Source organism: Macrobrachium rosenbergii, chromosome 37 (genome assembly GCF_040412425.1).
Source record: "Macrobrachium rosenbergii isolate ZJJX-2024 chromosome 37, ASM4041242v1, whole genome shotgun sequence".
Taxonomy (NCBI): domain Eukaryota; kingdom Metazoa; phylum Arthropoda; class Malacostraca; order Decapoda; family Palaemonidae; genus Macrobrachium; species Macrobrachium rosenbergii.
Window position 1 is genome coordinate 45,524,223 of NC_089777.1, and position 23,950 is coordinate 45,548,172.

The 23,950-nt window shown below is 39.9% G+C and overlaps 1 protein-coding gene across 1 annotated transcript in view; it reads right to left on the reverse strand.

Moving 5' to 3' along the window:
* The window catches only part of LOC136825227 (uncharacterized), a 595,353-nt gene that overhangs the window by 201,867 nt on the left and 369,536 nt on the right, over positions 1 to 23,950 (reverse strand). The window contains exon 13 of the mRNA XM_067081250.1: positions 19,244 to 19,311. Within this exon, the coding sequence (XP_066937351.1) occupies positions 19,244 to 19,311 (68 nt within the window). The remainder of the gene's footprint in view (positions 1 to 19,243; positions 19,312 to 23,950) is intronic.

Consider the following 23,950-nt stretch of genomic DNA (forward strand, 5'->3'; position numbering starts at 1 on the left):
CAAGTACTGCTTAGCGAGGAGAGTCGAGAGTACATGGCTTTCTTTTTGCCAAAGGGGCATTAAGCATTCACACGGATGCCATTTGGTTTATCAGGTAGTCCTATGACATTTACTACGCTAATGAATACAGTTTTGCATGGCTTGTTAGGGAAATGGGTATTCCTATACATGGATGACATAGTAGTTGCCACTGATTTGGTGGAGGAACATTTAGAGGGTCTTAGGGAGGTTTTTAGGAGGCTTAGGTTAGCGGGTTTGAAGTTAAAGTTAGCTAAGTGTAATTTTCTGAAGAGGCAGATAGTATATTTGGGTCATGTCATTTCTAAGGAGGGTGTTAAAGTGAATGATGATAAAGTAAGGGCAATTGTGGATTTTGCTACTCCCATGAATAAGAAACAGATTAGGTCATTCTTAGGCATGGCTGGATTTTTCCGTAGGTTTGTGAAGGGTTTTTCTATTCTAGCATCTTCCTTGACAGATGTCCTGAGGGATGATGTGCAGTATGTAATGGGAGATAGACAACAATTAGCTTTTCAGAAGATTAAATATACCTTAGTGAATCCCCCAGTGTTGAAGTTTCCTGATTTGGAACGTCCTTTCACATTGGTAACGGACGCAAGTTATGTGGGCATAGGGGCATGCCTTATGCAGATGTTCGATGGAAGACTCCATCCGATTGCATTTTACAGTAGGAAGTTTAAGACATGGTGTAGTAATGAACGCTTATGGTCGGTAGTGGACAAAGTGGCCTTTGCCGTAGTGTCTAGTTTAGTGCATTTCAAAATGTTATTCTTGGGCAATCAAGTAGAGGTTCTCACAGATCATAAGCCGTTGTTGGATCTTTTCAACAAGCCGGATCTTTCCCCTAAAAGGGCTAGGTGGTATCTGACAATCAGGGATTTTGATGCCAAGATTAGATATATAGGGAGTAGACATAATGTTGTAGACGACGCCCTTAGTAGAAGCTTTTCTGATGCAGATGGTACTCATGTATGTTATGTATCTGGAGACGGCATAAACTGGGATATTAGTTTAGCAGAAGCTAAGCAGGATGAGGATGAGATTTTGGCAGAGGCAAAATCGTTTCTTAGAGGGGAATTAGTTAAGAAGGGTTATAAGCTGCCTTTTGTAGGGCTTGAATTAGAGGGTAATTTGTTAGTTAGGAAGATTAGATACAGGCTGAGCAATAGTGAGGATAAGGGTAATACGAAGCAAATAGTTGTTCCTAGGAGTTTAGTGCCTACGGTTCTGGACATTGTTCACTGTATGTCTGGCAGTCCGCATTTGGGTATTGAGAAGATGTATCACAATATACGGGGACAATACTTTTGGAAGAATATGCTCACATCAGTAGAAGACTTTGTGAGAGGTTGTTCAGTTTGCAATGTGTGTAAGCCATCGAGGATTGTTTTTTTGTAAACTGGGTTCATTTCCTATTCCCAGCAGGCCGTGGGCCAGGGTCCATATGGACCTTTTAACCAATTTCTGTGAATCTAGTTATGGCCATAGGCACCTGTTGGTGGTTGTTGACAAATTAACTAGGTTCATAGAGATTTTTCTGTTGAAGCATAAAAAAGCAGAGGAGGTGGCAGTCTCACTCTTTAATGGATATATTTGTCGTTATGGGGTTCCTGAGGTGCTGATTACAGATAATGGGAGAGAATTTGTGAACAAGACGTTAGAGTGTCTTGTGGATGTAATGGGCATTCGGAAAATCACTATGATTCCCTACAGACCAGAAGCTAATGTGTGAACTGGCAAATAGGAAGGTTATTGAAGCTTTCAGACAGACCGTAGGGGGGAATGATGTAAATTGGGATCAATATATTCCACAGGTGCAGCATAGCATTAATTCCATGGTTAGCGATACCATTGGAATGTCTCCCAGTGAAGTGCTGTTTGGTTACCCAGCGCAGGGTGCATCGATATGTTACCTATTCCATCCGGGGGTGAGGCTGTAAGGGCGCTTGTTTCCATGGCCAAAGAGAGATTTGTGCATCTTACTAGGAATCTTGAAATGAAAACGCGGGATATGGTGGAGACGCAATGTAAAGCTGGATAGAGTTAAAGTTGCTGTGGGAGATAGTGTTTTTGTGAAAATAAATGTCAGGAATCAGTTGAACTACAGTATAAGCTAGGTCCTAAATTTGAAGGTCCTTTTCAGGTTGTAGAAGTAAAGAAGGGGAATAGATTTATTGTTCTACATGATAATGTGGGTGTGTGTCGGTTGACACATACATCTAAAATTAAAAAGACAGTTTAATGGGAATCTTATGAGTTAATTCCTGTGTTGTACTGGGTTTCTGATCATTTTTGTTTTTGTTTTTTTTCTCTGTTTTTTTTAATGGGTTTTAAAAGGGCATGACTTGTAGTTTTTTTTAACTGGGGAGAACGTAGGACCGTAGAGTTATAAAAATCTTTAACTGTTTGTGTGCTACGATACTTAATTAAAATTAAGTACAGAATACCACAAGGTTTTATAGATATATGGGTTTCCTTTTTTTGTTTGTTTGTTTTTTTTCTTTCCCATTTCGAGATCTGGTAACTTTTAGATTCTTTCTTTTGTTTTTTTATGCGGAGTTTCAAATTCTCGTGACTTTGGGAGTCATGGCATGGGCTAATTTCATAGTGAGGTTAGGCCCGGGTGTTATTATATAAGAATATTATAATGTGTAGTTGTTGTCTGATGCAATATCTTTGAGTAGAGCATTTCAGAATAAAGTTCAGTTGCTTAGGAATTTATTTTTGGGAGAGTTGAGTATTGGAAGGAATCTGTCTGACCTGTTACGGGGTTGGCTAACCAAACTTAATGATACAGCAGTTAGGGTTCAGGATAGGATTACGAAGACTTTAACACGGCTTCCAAATGTAGGTGTTTAAATTTTTCAGTTCTCTTCTAGAAGGAGTAAGAGGATGTGCCATTGGTAATTGGAGCCGTTATGATCACAGGATCGATTGCTAGTATGTCAATTGCTAATCTGCTGAGAAATGAGCAGGTATCGACAGTATTTGCTAACCAGGGTAAAACTTTGATGACTTTACGAGATAACTATGAGGAATTACAGTAAGGTTTAGAGACTTTAAGGACTTCTTTAAATGGGTTATTGGCCACAGTTGATAGGATGTGGGGAGATTGAGATGTTACAGTAGCTTTGTCTACCTGTCAAACTACCTTGTTGAGTATTGAGAAAAGAAGCGGAATACATGTTATCGGAATTTCAAACTCAGGTTAAGCCAGTGTTTGCTGCTTTTAAGGGGGATTTTGGGAGATATTATACCTCTCGGGGTTTAGAACTGACGTTAATGAATTCAGTATATCTGTACAGTTTGCAGGTAATAATTACTGAGAAGAATTTGTATGAGTAGCATCTTAAAGTTAGTGTACCTCATAGGGGGTTGATTGTGGAAATTCCAGTTAGTAACTTGGAATTGTTTCATAGTTTTACCATGCGACCTTTCCTTAGTGGTTTTAATGGTTTGGTAATAGTATGGCATAGTGAGGAGACTAGGTACCTTTTGGTTTGACTGCCGACATGGCCGACTTATGTTATACACCACTTCCTCGCAGCAGTGCCTTATGAAATGACTTTTATGAGTCTCAATTGATAGAAGTTGGATATGGGGGCCATCTATGTTATGCCTGCAGGTTTCTACGCCTACAGCTTCATGAGAGGACCCATGGTTTTTTGGAGAGGTGTCGGGCTGGACATCTAGAAGTCGCCGTTGTTGCTGGGAGACATCTGTTTGGTGCAAAGGATTCGTAGGCACCGCATTCAACATGGGCTTGTGCAGTTGCAAGCCGTTCAGGATAGTTGGATCATCTAGAATTGAAGATGTGAAGAGAAACATGGGCTTGTACAGTCGCAAGCCATCCAGAATATATAGATAATCAAGAATGCAAGATGTGAAGTGATGCGTTCTACAATGTACTGCTTATTGAAATGATAATCGTGCATACGAGACAAGTAACTTTTGTATATAGTGCATATGGTTTGCTATGATTTTTGGAGCTGGCCACTACTGAACTTTCGATATGGATATTTCTCGTACCTGGGCGGGGGCGCCCAGGGGTAAACGGGCCGAGCTCCTATTAAGTCTTGTAGCAAACTATGTGCTGGCCTGGGAAAAGTATATCTAGTGCAGGTGCATTTTTGTTGACGTTGGAGGTTTCCACAGTTAGATTAGGTGGGTATCTGACACGCTCATTTGTGCCTTCTGATCATGGCCAAAATGCATGGGGGCAATGTGACAGATTGAAGAAAGTGTTGTGATCCTTTGACCATTGAATCGGTGTCGTCACGCTTCTGGGGAGGGGTTAAGTGAATGCGTGCATGTGTGCACTCTCTAATGGTATATTATGAGAGGAACATACAATGGCTATTGACTTCGATTTGCAGCTGGGTGTGATTGACTCGTTGTGCATTGTTAGTGGATAAGAACAGCCACTGTGAGATTGGTTATTTGCAGTCATAGGAAGTGATTAAGATAACTCATTAACAGTCATATTTTTTCCAGACATTATGTGGAATACCCAGTCTGTGTTGCAGTGAAACTCCTCTGCATTTTTCAGTTTTGAATGATGATTTCTTTAAACACCACTCCAGGTTTTAATGTATTATATGTTTCTTTTAACAGAAATTCTGGGTTCATCCTGTGAGGACGAATATTTTGGAAGTGGTGTTCTCTTAACACAATCTATGACATTTATTTTGGGCTAAAATAATTATGACCTTTTTATTTAGTTTGGTGACCAGGGTGTTAGTCACTAGTATCGGTAGGTCTAGAATCATTAATTTGACTGAGTGTGAATCTGAATTTCCTCTAGTTATAATTTCCATTTCTAGGGAGTGTGAGTCACTCCATTTCATGACTGTAGCTTTTGCTGAAATACCTTCATTAAGTTTGCAAATAAAGTCTAGTTTTGTATCTCGGCGTTTTATTCCAGTAGGCCTTTGTTTGAAGATAGATTCACTGAGAGGAGTCGACAAGAGAGAAAGAATGTGCTGACCCAGTGCCGGCTATTGCTACCAGGAGAATCTTAGCGATTTGATTGAGAAATGAGATCGTAGTGGGCGGGGCTTTGAAATTGTATGGGTGAACACTCACACTACGATCAGATCTTCGTATACATGTCATTTCAATCTCAGCAGTAGAGCAGTTAACACCTAGGACGGAACCTCTCCATAATAACGGCCTTTATACCATTGCACTTAAGAAAAAGGAGAGAGACAAGAAGAGACGACGATGAGGAGGAGGATAACTTTATGGGTTATTTTTTACGACAAAATATTGTTATTTCTAGTTTCCTGATACACACCAAGAATGGATTGCGATTGCCGAAGATTTCCGTGAGATGTGTCAATTCCTGAATTGTTTAGAAGCTGTTGATGGGAAACATATAGCCATCACGCCATCAAAAGATGCAGGCTCCTATTTTTATAATTATAAAGGGTATCATAGCCTAGTATTGCTGGCAGTCGTCAATGCAAAAGGTGTCAATGCAAAAGGTGAATTTATCATGTGTGATTTTGGAATGAATGAAAGAATATCTGATGGGGGTGTTATTGAAAAAACAAAATTTGGTGAAAAATTAGCCAAAGGCAGTCTTTCAGTACCCTATGCTGCCCCTCCATCAGCCTCGCCGGAACCTTTACCTTTTGTGTTTATAGGAGATGAAGCTTTTTCGATGAAAGAAAATTTTTTAAAATCTTATGCTCAAAACCAGCTTAATGAACAGAAAAGAATATTCAACTATAGACTGTGCAGAGCTTGCAGTGTAGTCGAGACTGCATTCGGAAGATTGCGAGCAGTTTTTTTAATATTTTCAGCTCCAATTAATTTGAAATTAGAAAACATAGAAAAGGTTATAATGATGTGCCGTTTGTTGCAAAATTATATACAGCGTCGTGCTAAAATTCCTGATATGTCAGAGGATTTGCCCTCTGATTATTATGCATCATTATTACTCGATGGAAATGGACACGACACTTGAGATGCAAAAAAAGGTGAGAAATGTTTCTAAACTATTTCATTGGTGAAGGTGCAGTACACTGGCAATCAGAGATGGTTTGAAATATATTTTGTATCTGAACATTATAATGATTGTGGTTTTCTGGTTTATGAATATTAAATATCAAATATTTCAAGATAACTTTGTGTATAATTATATTTCACATTGGTATTGCCTTAAAACGTTTGGTTTTATTAATATAATATATAAATTGTCATGGTTTCAATTAATAGGTTCTGTTCATTAAACATAATAATGCAATGTATATTAATTTCCCTTACCTCTTACACATTAGACACAGAAGGACGTGGTGCTTCTGAATCCTTTATACATGATAGAAGATCATAATACCATAGAGATGGTTCATACACCTCATCAGTTCCTGTACCAGATTTCTTGGAGGCCTCAACCTTTTTCAGTTCCTTTCGAAACACACTGTGCATATTGTTGATTTTTGTAGTGACCATGTCTTTATTGGCTTCAGGAGACTTTTCTTTAAGTTTTTCTATTAGAACTTTGTAAGCCTTGTTTTTAGCGTTTCTATTCGAATACATTTTACTCTTTACACTCCAAAAGCATGGATGACTCTTATAAAAGTTCAATAAATTCACCCCGAAAACTTTGTCCACCCAAATATCATACATTTTCTCTTCCACTTTTCATTTTCAAACACAAAATAATGAGGCTTCCGATATAGTGACTGACCAAGTTGACTCACCTAGCGTCAAACCAGCATTTCCAGCAGAAGCAAATTACATCTGTCTCTAAATGGCCTCGTTTAGATCTGAACAAACTATCGATTGTAGTAATTAGACCCTGCAATGAGACTCGAGAACCAACACTCACACAACGATATGCTGAAAGATTCAATCGCTAGTGAATGGGCAGCCTAAGATGATATGACGTTGTTCTTAAAACATGAAGTAAGAGATTATGACCCTAATTGACCTTGGAATAGGGTCATAACACACACACACACACACACATATATATATATATATATATATATATATATATATATATATATATATATATATATATATATATATATATAATCATAATTTGATATTTTTTTATATATATATATTTTCAATGTGTATTTCCCTGGTTTTATTATTTTTTTTCGAGAGGCTGGCAACAGAAACTTTATTTAATTGGCATTGGAGTTCTGACTTCCGTAATATATAAATCGTAAAAACAAAGAAAAAGGGGTGTAATTTAGGAGCTTATTTAATTGGCTCTGGACTTCATGAGGAAATGTTAGGTAAACACTTAGGTAAACACTTGGGGATAAATTAAAGAATTATATTTACAAAAGAAAGCATTAGAAGGAAAATGGATAAGTAAACTGATAAAGGGCTTGCAACGCCTGAAGATCCTTCTACTGGAGTCTTGACTAAGGGCAAGGCACAGTCCAAGATGAGTCCACCGTGAATAGGTCCCTCCGCAAGAGAGATTTACACATTACAAGCCAGTAAAGGAACAATTTAACACAGAATATGTCTCGAGTCTGCACTGAGGGTGCCAAGGACTCGAGGAATGAATGACCACTTTACACTTGAACACAGGACATTGAAAATGGCACTGGATAAACTGGCACAAGGACAGAGGTGAAATACTGGCACTCCAAACTTTCTAAAGGGCAAACTTTCGTGACTGAAAAGTCTTTACTCGTACTTTACCTTGGGGAAGCTGGTCTCTGGCGAAGGATGATGAGGGACGATCACACCGACGATGCACGCTGTCCCTCAAGGATGACTGTCGTTTGGAGTCGGAAGAATAGTCTCTCAGCAAATGTATCACCCGCCCACGTGTGTGGCTACCAGCCCCCTTCTGCTACTGCGCGTCTACTCCTCACAAGACTAACTGCTTACTGCCCTTTTAAGGCTGCGGCCATGTCGTGCCGTGTGCACTTCTGCTGATAGCTGGGCCGTGTGCAAACGATGTGTCATTTGCCAGGTGGTCAGCGATCGGGTGCCTCTTCCCAGGTTTCCTGCGGATAAAGACAATTCAGGCAGTTTAATTTGCCTTTAGAAAGGTTGTTTTAAGCAGCTTAGTTGGGCTAAGCTGCTTAGGGAGCAGCAGTCAGTCTCCTCTCTTTGCCCTTTTTTATCCGTGTCATCTCAATATCTGTTCCAGGTAAAAGAAGGACAGATCGAAATGTTGATAACTTTGCTCTGATATCTAGGTCAAGCGCTACTCTCACTAAACAAAGGGCAAATTAGGTGGGGGGGGGGAGGCGTGCTGTGCAGCAACTTCTTGTAAGTTATAATAGCTCCCCACGGAAGATAACATGCGAGCCTTCATTCGGGCTTGTATGTTGATATTCAAGAAGTCAGCACAGCTGTTTTACTTTACTCTCCTCTCAACAAGAAATGGAAAAGCTTTTACTTTACTTTATCCCCACACAAAATGGTAAGAAGCTTCACTTTATATACTTCCAGCACATTAATAATAAATTACTTTAACATGGCCCATTAATTTCCTCAGATTTAAGGTATACGTTACTTTAAGAGTACGAGGACACAATGTTGAGGCAGGTGACAAAATTTAAGAGTTAATTTACATATAAGTTCCTCAATATTAAATAAACAAGGCATGCGGTTAGTATGCCTTGGTGTAAATGATAACACAGCGTTTATTTTTGTAAATGACATCCCCTTTACATGATATTGTAATGATGTACACAATTCGCATTGGTAACTCCTTAGCTAATAGTTCGATGCATCGCCAACTCGACAGTTGACGGCTGACACTTAAACTGAGGATTTTGACAGCTGTGGCCGAGCGAGAATATTCGCGCGTTTTAATGCTCTAACTTTAAACCATGCTAATTTTATGTGTCCACTGCCCATACTCGGGTACAGGCTATAAATAGATACTCACTCAATGTTATGACGAGATAAGCAGACAAAAGACGAGGGGTCTGGGACAAATAGAGTTCTTAGAAGGAAGGGAAAAAAAAACAAAAGGAAAAATGAACAGGATGTTACGAATGAAAGCATGACCGCGTACTAAAGGCGGAACACTTCTCTCGGATTTTACAAGGGTGGCATTAAAAATCACATAGGCAGGAGTTTATGACTCGCGATTCATTAAAAACAGAAAAATAAATAAATAAATAAAAGAGTAAATGATGTTGGCAGAAGAGCCAATGGTAATAGAGTGAGGTATTTATTGTGTTAGGCGGGAATTTATCGTCCTTCACCTATAAATTATGGCCCAGACTATCTCTCGGCTCCAGGGCTAGAAAAGGTAACCCAAAGGGCACGACTCCTTCAGGAAGAGCTGACACGCATGCCCTGTGCCAAGGTAGGGGCGCAAGGGCATGCCACTTCCCACTCTGTTATTCTCAATGATTTATGCATTTTGAGGGGAATGGTATCCCGTATTTAATTGCCTCTTGTGGTGATAATTTAATTGCCTCTTGTGGTGATAATTTAAGAAAAGATTGATAGAGAGCGATAAGGGATAGAAGTTCCAGAGGAACAGAAGAAGATAGTGGAGGGCCTTGACATCCTCTTCTGGATTAGAGGTGCCAAGGCCTTCGAAAGATGAAATGGTGGCACAGGTGCCAGGTGAGCTCTAGAGCTCTTTGCAGACTACCTGGAATTTCCCACACCCGTGGTGATTCCGCCGCGAACCTCTCCTACTTGGACAGTCTTCCTCGGCCAGGGGAATCGGAGGGCCTGAGACCGGAGGGCGGCATGGAGTGCCACCTGGGCCAGCTGCTGCGACAGCTGACACAGGAGTTTTCGACGCTAGTTCTACCATGATCCGTCACAGCTCTTGGAGTTCATCGGCCAAGTGAGAGATGGCAGAACCCTGACTCGCGATTGTGTCAGCGACGGACTGAGGCAGAGAGGAGGCGGTCGGGGGCGGCGTGAGAGGCTCACAGGTATCAATGACCAGCTCAGGCACAGGTTGCGAGGCTGCACCTTTAGGTGAACTTCTGCTGTGGTAGAGAGGAACCGTCTCTCTTACTGACGCTGGTAGCAGTGCCAGGCCGGGAGAAGAGAGGGGGTCCTGAGTTGGATCCCTTGAATGGAGATCGGGGTTGTGCTCTGGCGCTGGCACTAAGGCAGAGTCAGGCACTATCAGAGGTTTCTTGTGCTCATTGGTCAGGACGGACGGAGCTTGGCACTGCTCGGTGCATGCAAGTGGCACTGGCAGGGATTGGGCATCTCTGGGAGGGAAATCTGATTGGGGACCTGGCACTGACATGAGGCAGGGCCAGGCACTGGAATTGGATTGGGAACTGATCGAGGGGGCCACTGTACACTGTACTCAGGTGGCACTGGTAGGGACTGCACGTCCTCATGGTACCCAAGGGTCGCCAGTCTTGACTGAGGGAGAAGCGGGGGAGGATTACTCACGCCTGAGGAATGAGTTGGGGAATGTGGACCCCTGGAGTGTCGTGATTTCTGTGGGGACTGAAAGTCCTGTCCCAGGATGATGTCATAGCCTCCGGGGAGATAGCTTGCTACTGCAAGATTGCAAATTTTTGATTGATGAGGTCTTGTGACTCTCAATTGGACCGTAGGGAGTATCATTTTAAATTGATTTACTCCCTCGATCGTGACGAGTTTTTGTCTATTGACGATGGCTCCATAGGGAACTCTTCCCTGCGTATGAGGGAGATTTGCGCACCCAAGTCATCGAATGCCTTCACTCGGCACGCTGGGTAGCTGCCTCGGGGAGGGGTCACATATATGGGGCCTTTGGTGGGAGGGCCCAAGGACTTGGAATTTGTGACGGCCAACGCAACGGCGGGAGTATATGATTTATTATTGTTAGGGCATTTTGTCCACGAGGGAGAATGGCCATAAACCTTGCACGTCGTGCAAAAGGTTTGGCTAAAGTCTTTCCGAGCTGCCCCTGTGGAGGGTGCAGACGAGTTATTGGGTGGTTGTCCGGGAGAAAGAGGCGCTGTTTTCTTGCTTCGGCACTGCTTTTTGCAATAATGGCAAGTTAGGGGCTTGCCCGAGTTCCCATTCTTATGGGAATTTGATCCTCCGAGGAGGGGCAGGGGATTTACCTTCCGCCCCATGGATCCTTCCTGAGGGTGGTGAGTCTCCCACATTTCTGCTATCCGGCAACACTCGGTGAGTGTTGCTGGGGCTTTTTCCGCTATATGAGTGGCGAGGGCAGGAGGGGCGTAGTGCAGGAAATGCTCAAATTTAAATCTCTCGAGTACCTCAGCAGCGCTAGTGGCTCCTTCGGACTCGAGCCATTTGGCTAATGCCTGCTCAGAATGGTACGCCCAATCAGACCAAGTCTGGCCTGCTTCTCTTGGATGCTCCCTCCAACGTCTCCTCCACCGCTCTGGGGTAATCTCATACTCCTTCATAACCGCTTGGCGTACGGCTTCCCAGTTTCCCCTATCCTCTGCCGAAAGGGCATGGTAGGCAATGAGCGCCTTCCCTCCCAGGAATTTAGTAAGAACAAGGGAGAGTTCCGCAGGGGAGAGGGTGCAGCACTCCAGGACTCGTTCGGCCCTCTCAAGCCACACTTCAGGTTCGGACTCTGTTCATTTTAGCATGAACAAGTGAGCCTGGCCGAGAGCACTCATTCCCACCGCAGGAGGGGGAGTGGTGTTCTGTCGTTCTAACATCTGGAGGTCATGAGCGCGCTGTTGCTCTCGCTCCTCTCTATCCTTCTCCTCGCGTTTCTCTTGGGCGTTTCATTCTTTCTCTCGTTCTTCCCATTCTCTCTCCTCTCGTTTCTCTTGGGCGATTTGTTCTTTCTCTCGTTCTTCCCATTCTCTCTCCTTTTGTTTCTCTTGGGTGATTCTTTCTCCCACTCTTGATGTTCTAACTCCTCTCTTTTCTCTTGGGTGATTCTTTCTTTCTCCTGCTCTTGACGTTCTAGCTCTCTTTCTGCCTTGGCATTGTCCACTCTCTCTTGAACCCAGTCTCTCAGAGCTTGCCCTAATAGTCCCATGTCCTTTCCAGCGAACATGTAGAATTTGAAGTCCTCATTTTGTTGAGCTCTGGCAGTAGCCATCTTGAAATAATGGTTATATGGACTGCACCCTCTTGCAAATCAAATATGTCTGAGTAAGACTCAGGTTGTCTGAAAAGACTCAATTGCAGGAATCTGAAACACTCAATTGTTCAGACTGCAGAATGGATTTGTCTGAATAAGACAACTGATCAGTAGGTCTGAGGAGACTTTGTTAAAGTTTAATATGTCTGAGTAAGACGTGGTTGTTCATGGCGAATGAATTTTACTATGCGTCTCGGAAGACGTAACTGGATTTTATGTCACGCTCGGACTTGGCCGGCTGTAGTGTGAAATTAAGGCGTTGTTCTAACGAACTGGAATGATCAGTCCCGTAAGGGGTTAGATGTGTGTGAAATACACTAATATATGGTCTCAAAAGGACTTGATTTTGGGTTTTCCCGTAGGAATTAGAAATTCTCGCCTTGGGTGACGTAGAATTTTTAATGGAGTCTCTTAAGACTTGGAATTTGGTTGGGAAATTCTCGCCTCGTGCGACGTAGAATTTTTAGTGGAGTCTCTTAAGACTTGGAACTTGGTTGAGAAATTCTCGCCTTGTGCAATGTAGAATTTTAGTGGAGTCTCTTAAGACTTGAATTGTGATCCGTCCCTTAGGACTGAGAAATTGGGTTAGTCTCGTAGGACTTGAAAATACGATTTGTATCTTAGGACTTAGAAATTACTAACGGGATAAAACCCACAAAAAATTTTGCTGAGAGTGTCTCGAGTAGGGACAATTCTAAAACATACTGCTTGGGAATGAATGAAAAGGAGGGTACACACGTGGGCAGGGGGCGGGGGGGTGAAGGTCGTCTGACACTCACCGGAGTTATTTTTAGATTCTGTGTGGACTCCGGGAATTTCCCGTGATGAGAGGATAACAGTAAAAATGACCTCGTAATTTTCCCAAGAAGCGGAATTCAAATTTCGCCTTCCCAACCCCTAATTCGAGTTTAAATTCTAGCTATTCTGAGAGAGAGCAATGTGAGCTGATTTCGTCTTGTCCCACCTGGGAATTTATTCGTGCCTAAATAATTTGCTAATCTGAAATGCAAAGTAAAATTTAACACGGAGGAATTTCGCACTATTCCTCGAAGCAAACAATATGGCAAAGATTTTAACACACAGGAATTTTGCACTATTCCTCGAAGCAAAGAAGGTTAGCACTGGTTATTTCCTAACTACCTATCCTGAAAGGCATGCATTAACGAATCTAATATGGCGGTTCTCTTCTCTCAGTAAATACAAGCGTCCCTATTCCTAATTCCTAGGAACAGAACAGTCATGATTGTAAGAAAAATTTTGCTAAGATAAACAAATTACTTACGAGGAACTCTCTTGGTCTGTGTTCTTGGTAACAGGTTCGGAATTTGTCTTGCACCCAGCTTAGCTTTGCTAATGGCTGATCTGGCGAGTTGCAAATGCAATGAAGCAACAATAGAGGGGAACGTGCAACTGCTAAACGAGATCTATGGCCAGGTCGCCATTTTTACCTATTTCCCTGGGTTTGTGGTATTTTTACAGGTCGGCAACGGAAACTTTATTTAATTGGCATTGGAGTTCTGACTTACGTAAAGGGAAATCGTAAAAAACAAAGAAAAAGGGGTGAATTTAGGAGTTGAAGGCTCTACTTCATAAGGAAATGTTAGGTAAACACTTGGGATAAATTAAAGAATTATATTTACAAAAGAAAGCATTTGAAGGGAAAGTGGATAAGTAAACTGATAAAGGGCTTGCAACGCCTGAAGATCCTTCTACTGGAGTCTTGACTAAGGGCAAGGCACAGTCCAAGATGAGTCCACTGCGAATAGGTCCCTCTGCAAGATAGATTTACACATTACACGCCAGTAAAGGAACAATTTAACAAAGAATATGTCTCGAGTCTGCACTGAGGGTGCCAAGGACTCGAGAAATGAATGACCACTTTACACTTGAACACAGGACATTGAAAATGGCACTGGATAAACTGGCACAAGGACAGAGGTGAAATACTGGCACTCCAAACTTTCTAAAGGGCAAACTGTCGTGACTGAAAAGTCTTTACTCGTACTTTACCTTGGGGAAGCTGGTCTCTGGCAAAGGATGATGAGGGATGATCACACTGACGATGCACGCTGTCCCTCAAGGATGACTGTCGTTTGGAGTCGGAAGAATAGTCTCTCAGCAAATGTATCACCTGCCCGCGTGTGTGGCTACCGGCCCCCTTCTACTACTGCACGTCTACTCCTCACAAGACTAACTGCTTACTGCTCTTTTAAGGCTGCGGCCATGTCGTGCCGTGTGCACTTCTGCTGATAGCTGGGCCGTGTGCAAACGAAGTGTCATTTGCCAGGTGGTCAGCGATCGGGTGCCTCTTCCCAGGTTTCCTGCGGATAAAGACAATTCAGGCAGCTTAATTTGCCTTTAGAAAGGTTGTTTTAAGTAGCTTAGTTGGGCTAAGCTGCTTAGGAAGCAGCATTCAGTCTCCTCTCTTTGCCCTTTTTTATCCGTGTCATTGCAATATCTGTTCCAGGTAAAAGAAGGACAGATCGAAATGTTGATAACTTTCCTCTGATATCTAGGTCAAACGCTACTATCACTAAACAAGGGGCAAATTAGGTGGGGGGAAGTGCGTTGTTCAGCGACTTCTTGTAAGTTATAATATATATATATATATATATATATATATATATATATATATATATATATATATATATATATATATATATATATATATATATATATATATATATATATATATATATATATATAATATACTATATTTATACATATATATATAATAAATAATAAATAATATATATATATATATATATATATATATATATATATATATATATATATATATATATATATATATATATATATATATATATATATATATATATATAAATTCTGACTCACTTGGGATCGAACAGGTCTCTCAAGTGGAAAGCAAGGGGCGTTATCCACTAGGCCATACAAGTCTAAAGAAGTTGGAACCTGAGCAACTGCACCCAGGAATTACCTGGGCAAGCTAACTGCTTGCATACCAGAGTTTTCCCCAACTTCCGACTCAGCAATGACCCAATAGACATCATTTCATTCGAATTATCCCTTCTGAGTGAATAAGATAGAAATCATCAACACACAATCACGTGTGGAACAGAAATAAATTTCTGACTCACGTCGGGATCGAATCAGGTCTCTCAGGTGGAAAGCAAGGCGTTATCCACTGAACCATACAAGTCTAAAAGAAGTTGGAACCTGAGAGCAACTGCACCCAAAGAATTACCTGGGCAAGCTAACTGCTTGCATACCAGCGATTTTCCCCAACTTCCCGACTCAGCAATGACCCAATAGACATCATTTCATTCGAATTATCCCTTCTGAGTGAATAAGATAGAAATCATCAACATTAAGAACGTTGTGGAACAGAAATCCGACACGCCGATCCAACCCCAGTGATAACGCCCCTTGCTTTCCACCTGAGACCTGGTTCGATCCCACGTGAGTCAGAAATTTATTTCGTTCCACACGTGATTGTGTTTGATGATTTCTATCTTATTCACTCAGAAGGATAATTCGAATGAAATGATGTCTATTGGGTCATTGCTGAGTCGGGAAGTTGGGGAAAATCTCACTGGTATGCAAGCAGTTAGCTTGCCCAGGTAATTCCTGGGCAGTTGCTCTCAGGTTCCAACTTCTTTAGACTTGTATGGCCTAGTGGATAACGCCCTTGCTTTCCACCTGAGAGACCTGGGTTCATCCCGACGTGAGTCAGAAATTTATTTCTGTTCCACACGTGATTGTGTGTTGATGATTTCTATCTTATTCACTCAGAAGGGATAATTCGAATGAAATGATGTCTATTGGGTCATTGCTGAGTCGGGAAGTTGGGAAAACTTCGCTGGTATGCAAGCAGTTAGCTTGCCCAGGTAATTCCTGGTGCAGTTGCTCTCAGGTTCCAACTTTTTTAGACTTGTATGGCCCAGTGGATAACGCCTTGCTTTCCACCTGAGAGACCTGGGTTCGATCCCGGCGTGAGTCAGAAATTTATTTCTGTTCCACACGTGATTGTGTGTTGATGATTTCTATCTTATTCACTCAGAAGGATAATTCAATGAAATGATGTCTATTGGGTCATTGCTGAGTCGGAAGTTGGGGAAAACTCGCTGGTATGCAAGCAGTTAGCTTGCCCAGGTAATTCCTTGGTGCAGTTGCTCTCAGGTTCCAACTTCTTTTAGACTTGTATGGCCTAGTGGATAATGCCCTTGCTTTCCACCTGAGAGACCTGGAGTCAGAAATTTATTTCTGTTCCACACGTGATTGTCATGATTTTTATATATTATTTCTATTCCATATATGATTGTATGTTGATGATTTATATATATATATATATATATATATATATATATATATATATATATATATATATATATATGAACATATGATTTTATATATATATATATATATATATATATATATATATATATATATATATATATATATATATATATATATATATATATATATATATATATATATATATATATATATATAATATATATATAATCATGTATGTTAATACAGTATATACTTTCCATACATACACACCTCCTGTATATGTATGATTTAAAATAAGCTGAGGTGGCTCATCTCCATAACAAAGATGCACAACTTCTCTACATTACAATCATCCCCAAGAATTGTAGCGAGAATAAAATGTCCATCTCTGGCACGTCCCCAAGAGAGGAACCTATGCCTTAGATCCCAAAGACCGGGGCATTCGACTAGCAGACATCTTACAGTGAAGACCACAATACAGTTGCCATAGAATATATAGTTTTCACCTGACACAGCATATGAGTGAATCTTGTATGTCCTATCCTTAGCCTGCACAAAATTGTTTCTAGTCTCCTTGGCATATAGGGATATGACCAAGGAGATACTGATGATGTAATAGCCTACTGGACATTTTTTTAATATTTTCCCAAGGGGACTGACAAAGGTTTTTAATTTCCTGACCTACAAGAGAAAATAGATTCCTATGGTAGTAGGCATTTCCTTGGTTCTGGAGAGGTGCATTTCCTTGGCTCTGGGGAGGTGACTACTGACTTAGCAATTTGGTCAGTTTGCTTGTTCCAAATCACCCCAAAATGGGGAGGCAGCCAGCAAAAATTTACCGCTTTACCTCTTCTTTTCCCTGGCAACAGCCATTCCAATATTTCTAAAATCAGTGTATGTGAAGAGTTAAAATATTCTAAAGACTGAAGAACACTTCTTGAGCACAACATATTGTAAAACTATTTCCATTCTGAGTTAAGGTTTCCTTTAAGGCCTTTAAAATTGCATGCAGTTCTGCTGTAACAATAGATGCAACAGGTGATAATCTCCAGCTCTTTCTTCAACAGGAAAGACCAATAGAGGAAGGATCTAAAAGTATCGATCTCATTGCCTCACTGGGCATTTCTGATTTTGTTGAATTACTGTATCTACAGAATTTTACCCCGGGAAGGTTCCAGGTGGGCTAGCTGAATACCTAGCTGGTAAAGTCTCCATCCTTGGCATGCTGAATGGCCTGGTTATACATTTTGCTTAACAGCAAATTGATGTGGTTGCTTGGAGTGATTTGCATAAAATTACCAATGCTTTTCATTTCGGATACAAATGCTGGTTAAGGATGTGGGGAGCTTCTGAAATCTGTAGCAGCTCCGACCCAGCAGATGTTGGTAATGAATTTGAACATCCAGAGGCATCTCACCAGTGTCTACAAGCATGCTTTCAGTGAGGGATGGTTTAAATGCTCCTGTAGAGATATTTTATACTAAAGTGTTCTCATTTATATTCTTATTGTATTTCCTAATTTTTTTTTATTTTTACAAACCAAAAGATAATTGCAATTGTGCACGTACAGTATATCATATGCACACTCATTCCATGCTGTCCATGAATTTGTTACAGCCTGTTTGGTTTCTGCTTGCCTACATATGAAATTCACATTTTAGGTGAAATACTGACACTGATAAAATATTCTCGTGTACTGTTGTGGTATGTGTGATAATCATACTTAAGAGTCAATTAACTCATAATGAAATACGGTACAGTAAATCAAGCAAAGCAAGAAAATGGCAACACCTACATACGTATGTGCTCACTCACTGGGCGGCGTTGTGAAATTCCTGGAGTTTGTTTGGTTTAGTGCTTTTACGTTTATGATACAGTAATTCATATTTTATTAAGGATATGTACAGTACTGAGATACAGCAGAGAGAGAGAGAGAGAGAGAGAGAGAGAACAATAACTAGGGTACAGTATGTTTAAATGGTTTGAAAGAATAAAAAATGAGAAAATGCAATAAAAATATAAATGAGAATACTGTACCATAAAATATATATAAAAAAGTAAAGGATGTGTGTTACTGTACTTTGACTTTAATGTAAACATGTCTCAATTATATCTCTATCTCTCTTCTGTAGCCTATGCACATGACCGCATTTATCTTGTGGTTTGAAAAAATAAAAAAAATATAAAATACAGTAAAAATATAAATGGGAATATGTATCATAAAATATATATAAAAAATGAACTGGGAATATGTATCATAAAATATACATAAAAAATTAACAAGTGTGTTACTGAACTTAGACTTCGATGTAAACAATACATACCTCGGTTATTGTTTCTCTCTCTCTCTCTCTCTGTATCATAAACATAAAAACATGAAACCAATGAAGCTCTATCCAGTCAGGTCTACCTAGCCCTCTTCACCCATCCAACACTGCATCCCTACCCTTTCCCAGCCATTGAAACTGCTCCCTAACTCCGGCCACCTTCCAAATCAGCCCCTTCTCCAAGCCTTCCTCTACACAGCCTTAGTTTCCCTCCTCTCTGATGACACCAAGCCATCCATCCGATCGCCCCACCACGGAAACTTCTTGAGGACTCCCCCACCCCCCAAAATCCTTTCTCAGTCAGTGTGAGCAAAACCCTTTCTCAGTCAAGTGTGAGTGAAGGCAGGAGAGGTTTTTTTACATTTTAAAAAAAATTAATATGTATCAAATACCTTTGGGAACTTGATCCCTGGTCCTGGTGTATTAGATAATTCTGAGTTCCAGATAATTGAGGGATTACTGTAATGGGTTTGTAAAAAACTTTTACAAAATATTTTATTTTTCTATAAAGCACAAATAATCTATACAAATTTTATGATTTTCACAATATAGAATTAGACTCATTATCTTAAACACTTACCTGTATGGGTCCTGAGATGAACAGTCAGCTGTGAACGATCTTTGGCGCTGTATGAACATAGCTGGCATCTATAAACAAATTAGTATCCTAATAATCAATTAGTAAAATGACTATCACTATACAAAATACATTATTATACCATAATTTTTTTTATTTGGACAAGGGAAGGAAGGACAGTACACAACTGCAAAATTCAAATAACAGAAATAAAACCTGATTAGCATATGCCAGGTTACCCCAAAATCCTAGCCTAACCTTACCTGCCACATGTGAGCAAACACAAAGTTACTACAGCTTACAGAATACAGAGAAATTAAGAATAACATAGCATTACAGAGAAAAACCAGTTACTGTAAATAAAAAAGTATGCTACTTGAAATGCGGCCATAAATAAAACCCAATAGGGTGCTCACACTATGCGTTTATGATCAAATCACTGTATTATCACACACACAAGCAATCCATTGGTAATGTATGTATGTGCAGTACAGTACTGCAATGTATGCATAAGAAATATTAATGAATGCTAGTCGGTGTAACAGATATACAGTGCTCCCCTACTTTAACAGGAGGATTGGTTCCAGAACCCAACGGGTAATGCAAAATCCCCTCTAAAAATGCTTATAACTGTTTATAACTGCCAAATCCAAATACCCTGTACCCCTTAAACTAAAACACTTATAACTGTCTATTTTAAAAGTTCACTGGCTAATTTAATAGTTCAAACAAAAATATACCTTAAATTATCATAATAAAACAATTAATATCAGTTCAAACAAATATACATCCCAAACCACCATCCCAAAACACTCTAATGCCGACGTCACACATTGGCAATTCAAGACCACAACCGTCGTAATTTGCTCATTACAATGCAATTACACTCTAGGTACGACCAAATCAGCATGATTTGTAACCGCGTCGCTGAGTCTGGCGATGTCCACCAAGTGATGGTGTATGTGCAAGGCTGCGCAGCACCTATGCGGTCGAGCCACAATGACTGTCAAAAGTCACCATGTCATGCCGCATGACGTAACTGTGTCATAATGTCATTACAATTGACGAGACAGCGTCAGCATTGGATTACGTCAGACATAACTAGCAATGTCAACATGCGCCATCCTGTATGATGTACGCCATGTACTTGGCAATCCCACAGCATACGCAGTAGGGATGCGCAGTAGTGTATTTTGGCTCCCTTTTTTTTCCTTTTTGTTATTCTTCACAAAATAATAAAGAAAAAAGTTCTTCTTGTAACTGTTCTCTAATAAATTCCTTTTGTACATTTTCAAGATTATTAGGAAAAGGCATTTTCACGACACATGTCGGCACGGGACATAACTAAGTCAGGCATAAATCGTTATGTGTTCAAAGACGTCGCTGTCCTGTAAAAACCATTAATCGTGGGCATGGACTGAAACATTGGTGACTGGTGCATACGACTACACATTCATAATCTCATCTTAACGTGTGCACTGCAGTTGTAAATATTCATTACATATGATGTCATGATATCGTAATCAGCTGATTTTTCTTTTTTACTGCGGCCCGAGGCACGCAACTGATGCTGATCGGCCACCAACCACATCATAAAAAACCTTTGCTGTACAGTAAAGCCCCGTATTCGCGGTCTCACAATTTGCGGACTCACCTATTCACGGATTTCTCTATGGAGCAGATATACGCATTATTCACTGAAAATTCGCTCATTTGCGGTATTTTTCACTGAGAAATATTCACTAGTTACTGTATTTCACGTAATTTTTATGACTAAATGCACTTTTAGTGATAAAACTATTAAACTACTCAGGTACCCCGGTAGTGCTTGAGTTACGATAATTTGCCTTACGATAATTCAATGGGGTATGCAATTACAGTAATACCGATGCAGCAATATTTAGAAAATATATTTTAATTTTCTGCGGGTGCAGGCAGCAGCAATAAGGCAGCGAGAGAGACCAAATTACAATAGACCAGCTTCTTTTCCTCCATCTGTTTATTCCATCTTCTGGTTAAAAAGGTACAAGAGAATGATAAAAGTATTAATAACGTTATACTCTTGCGCAAAAGCGTACAGCCACAAATAACCGAAGGAGAAACTGATGTTTCGCTTTTGACCAAATCGGATAACAACAGCTGACTTGCTTGTATTTCGACCATCGTACGGTAATAAACAATTACCATAGTTATAGTACAAATGAAGTTAAGTAGAATAGAACCGATATATTTTTACATTATACCTGTATTCGGTATGGATAAAAGATTGGCAAGGAAATATACTGCTAAATTTAAGCTGCAAGTTGTAGCTGAAGCTGAGAAAACAATGTTCAAGCTGCTAATGACTATAAATTATCGTGCATCGGTAACATAGATGAAACTCGACTATAACTAAAATTGGAGAGGAAGTATTTTAATCAAAACTACTGGGCGTGAAAGAACAAATATTACTGCTATTTTGACACCGATAAACGATAAATACGTAAAGCTCGTATTATGATGAAGTCAAGTGAAAATAGAGAAAGGAATTTTGATTTTTTTTTACACAAAACAAGCATGCCCCCAAACTAGGGTGGCCATTTCCAAATTCCCAAAAAGAAGGACAATTTTTTTTTTGCCAACACCAATTTTTAACCTAAATTAAACATGATTATTGAGGAGCTGAAATATAAAATGTATTATGTATGTGTATATATATATAACTTGAGTATTTAAATGTCAAATAGTGTATGAATAAAGAACTGAAATTAATTAATATTCAAATTTACTCATAAGTTATGCGGCGCCGCAAACGTCAGTGTAAACTGGCCTTTATACAAGTACACTGTGGCTCCACGCCTAGTGTTCCTAACTGTGCCAACAGCCACTATATAAAATTATTGGGCCTAATGAAAAAAAAAAATCAATGGTTATTTTGACCATCAGTTCTCACTGTTTTAGTATATGTATTTGTATTTCTTTACATTTTTAGTATTTTTTTTTTTTTAGATAGACCGAAAATGCAGGACAAATTAGCGTCCTTCTTAAGCCCTATACACACTATGCATCATGATGCGCGCAGTGTTGAACGGATGTGTTGAAAAACCAGTTTTTCAACTCGCAGCCGCATCACCAACGCGTTGATGGGCTAGACCGATTTCATGTGTCTGCGCAGTGATGCAGCAGCAGTCGGAGGGGGAGGATGTCCACTCAGCTCCAGTGCCGATGGCCCACTCACCACCACCTGCCATATATATATATATATATATATATATATATATATATATATATATATATATATATATATATATATATATATATCTCAGGTTGAAGAGGTAAAGGCATGCATGTCTCTTACAAGATCAAGTTTATTCTGCCAACATTTCACATCACATGATGCATCTTCAAGCCTGGAAAATTACAGACAATAAATACTTAAAATGTCAGTTATACTGTACAATGGGAAAAACTTCTTTAAAAATTTAAAAATTTAAAACATTTACAAATACAAAAAATTAAAACAAGAACTTGAAAGGAACACCTACCAAGGCAAGAGCTAAAAAGTGACTGGAAAGAAAGGGAGAAAATAAACAAACGAAAGAAACCTATAACAAACGTGGAGAGTAAACAAAAAGGCAGTTATACTATAAACAGTTGTGTGGATGACGATTGGGTGTTTAGTGTTGGTACATTAATTTTTATGAAAAGCGACTCCAACACCATCAACTCCTCGTCCTTACGGGCAGATCCAATAATTTTAAAATCATTTATATCCAAGCGGGTACCACAAATCTTGGAATGGTCCCGAACGTTGGATAGTTCGGGATTGGACAATGTGCAACCCGTCCTGAAGCTGACACCTTGGTGGGAGCAGAAACGGACCTTGAGAAGCCTCCTAGTACATCCAACGTAGGTTCCCAGACTACATCTGGGACAGGTATATTTATAGATAATGTTGGATGTCAAGGAAGGGCTCAGTCTGTCCTTCACTCTGAAAAAAGAACGGATATTTAGAGGATTTCGTGGAATCAACTTCGGATTTACAGCTGGCAATTCATGATGAATTAAATTCATACATTTCTTTTTTTTTAAACTTTTGTCCTGAAGGAAAGGGAACTTAGCATAAATACATAATTTGGAAACAGTATATGTGGGAATAGGTTGTTTCATTTTTGCGGTTAAGAGCTTATTAAGTACTCGATGGAAAAAGTGGGATGGAAAACAATTGTTGAGAAAAAAATTAGCCAAGAACTTTACTTCTTTATGAAAGGCTGTCCAGCTGGAAGTCAGAGAATACGCCCTGTGGAGGAGGGTAGAGAGAGAATTCAACTTAAAATTGAAATTACATGAACTATAAAAATTGGTGCCCAAACTTGTAAAAGTATTTTTCCTGTGAATGCTGGTTTGAAACCCATTATTTTCCCTGGTGATGCGTAAGTCAAGAAATGATAAAGATTTATGAGTTTCTTTCTCAACTGTAAACCTAATATTGGGATGTTGGGCATTAATGAATTCTAAAAAGGAATCTGCATTAAAATCGCGTTCAAACAGGGCAAAGGTGTCGACCACATATCTTTTATAAAATAAAGGGTGGAAGCTAAGGGGACAATTGTCAAATACTGTCTTCTCCAGGGAGTTCATAAAAATATTGGCGAAGATAGGACCTAATGGGCTTCCCACTGCCATCCCCTCCACCTGTCTGAAACAAGAACCTTACTTAAACAACTTTTA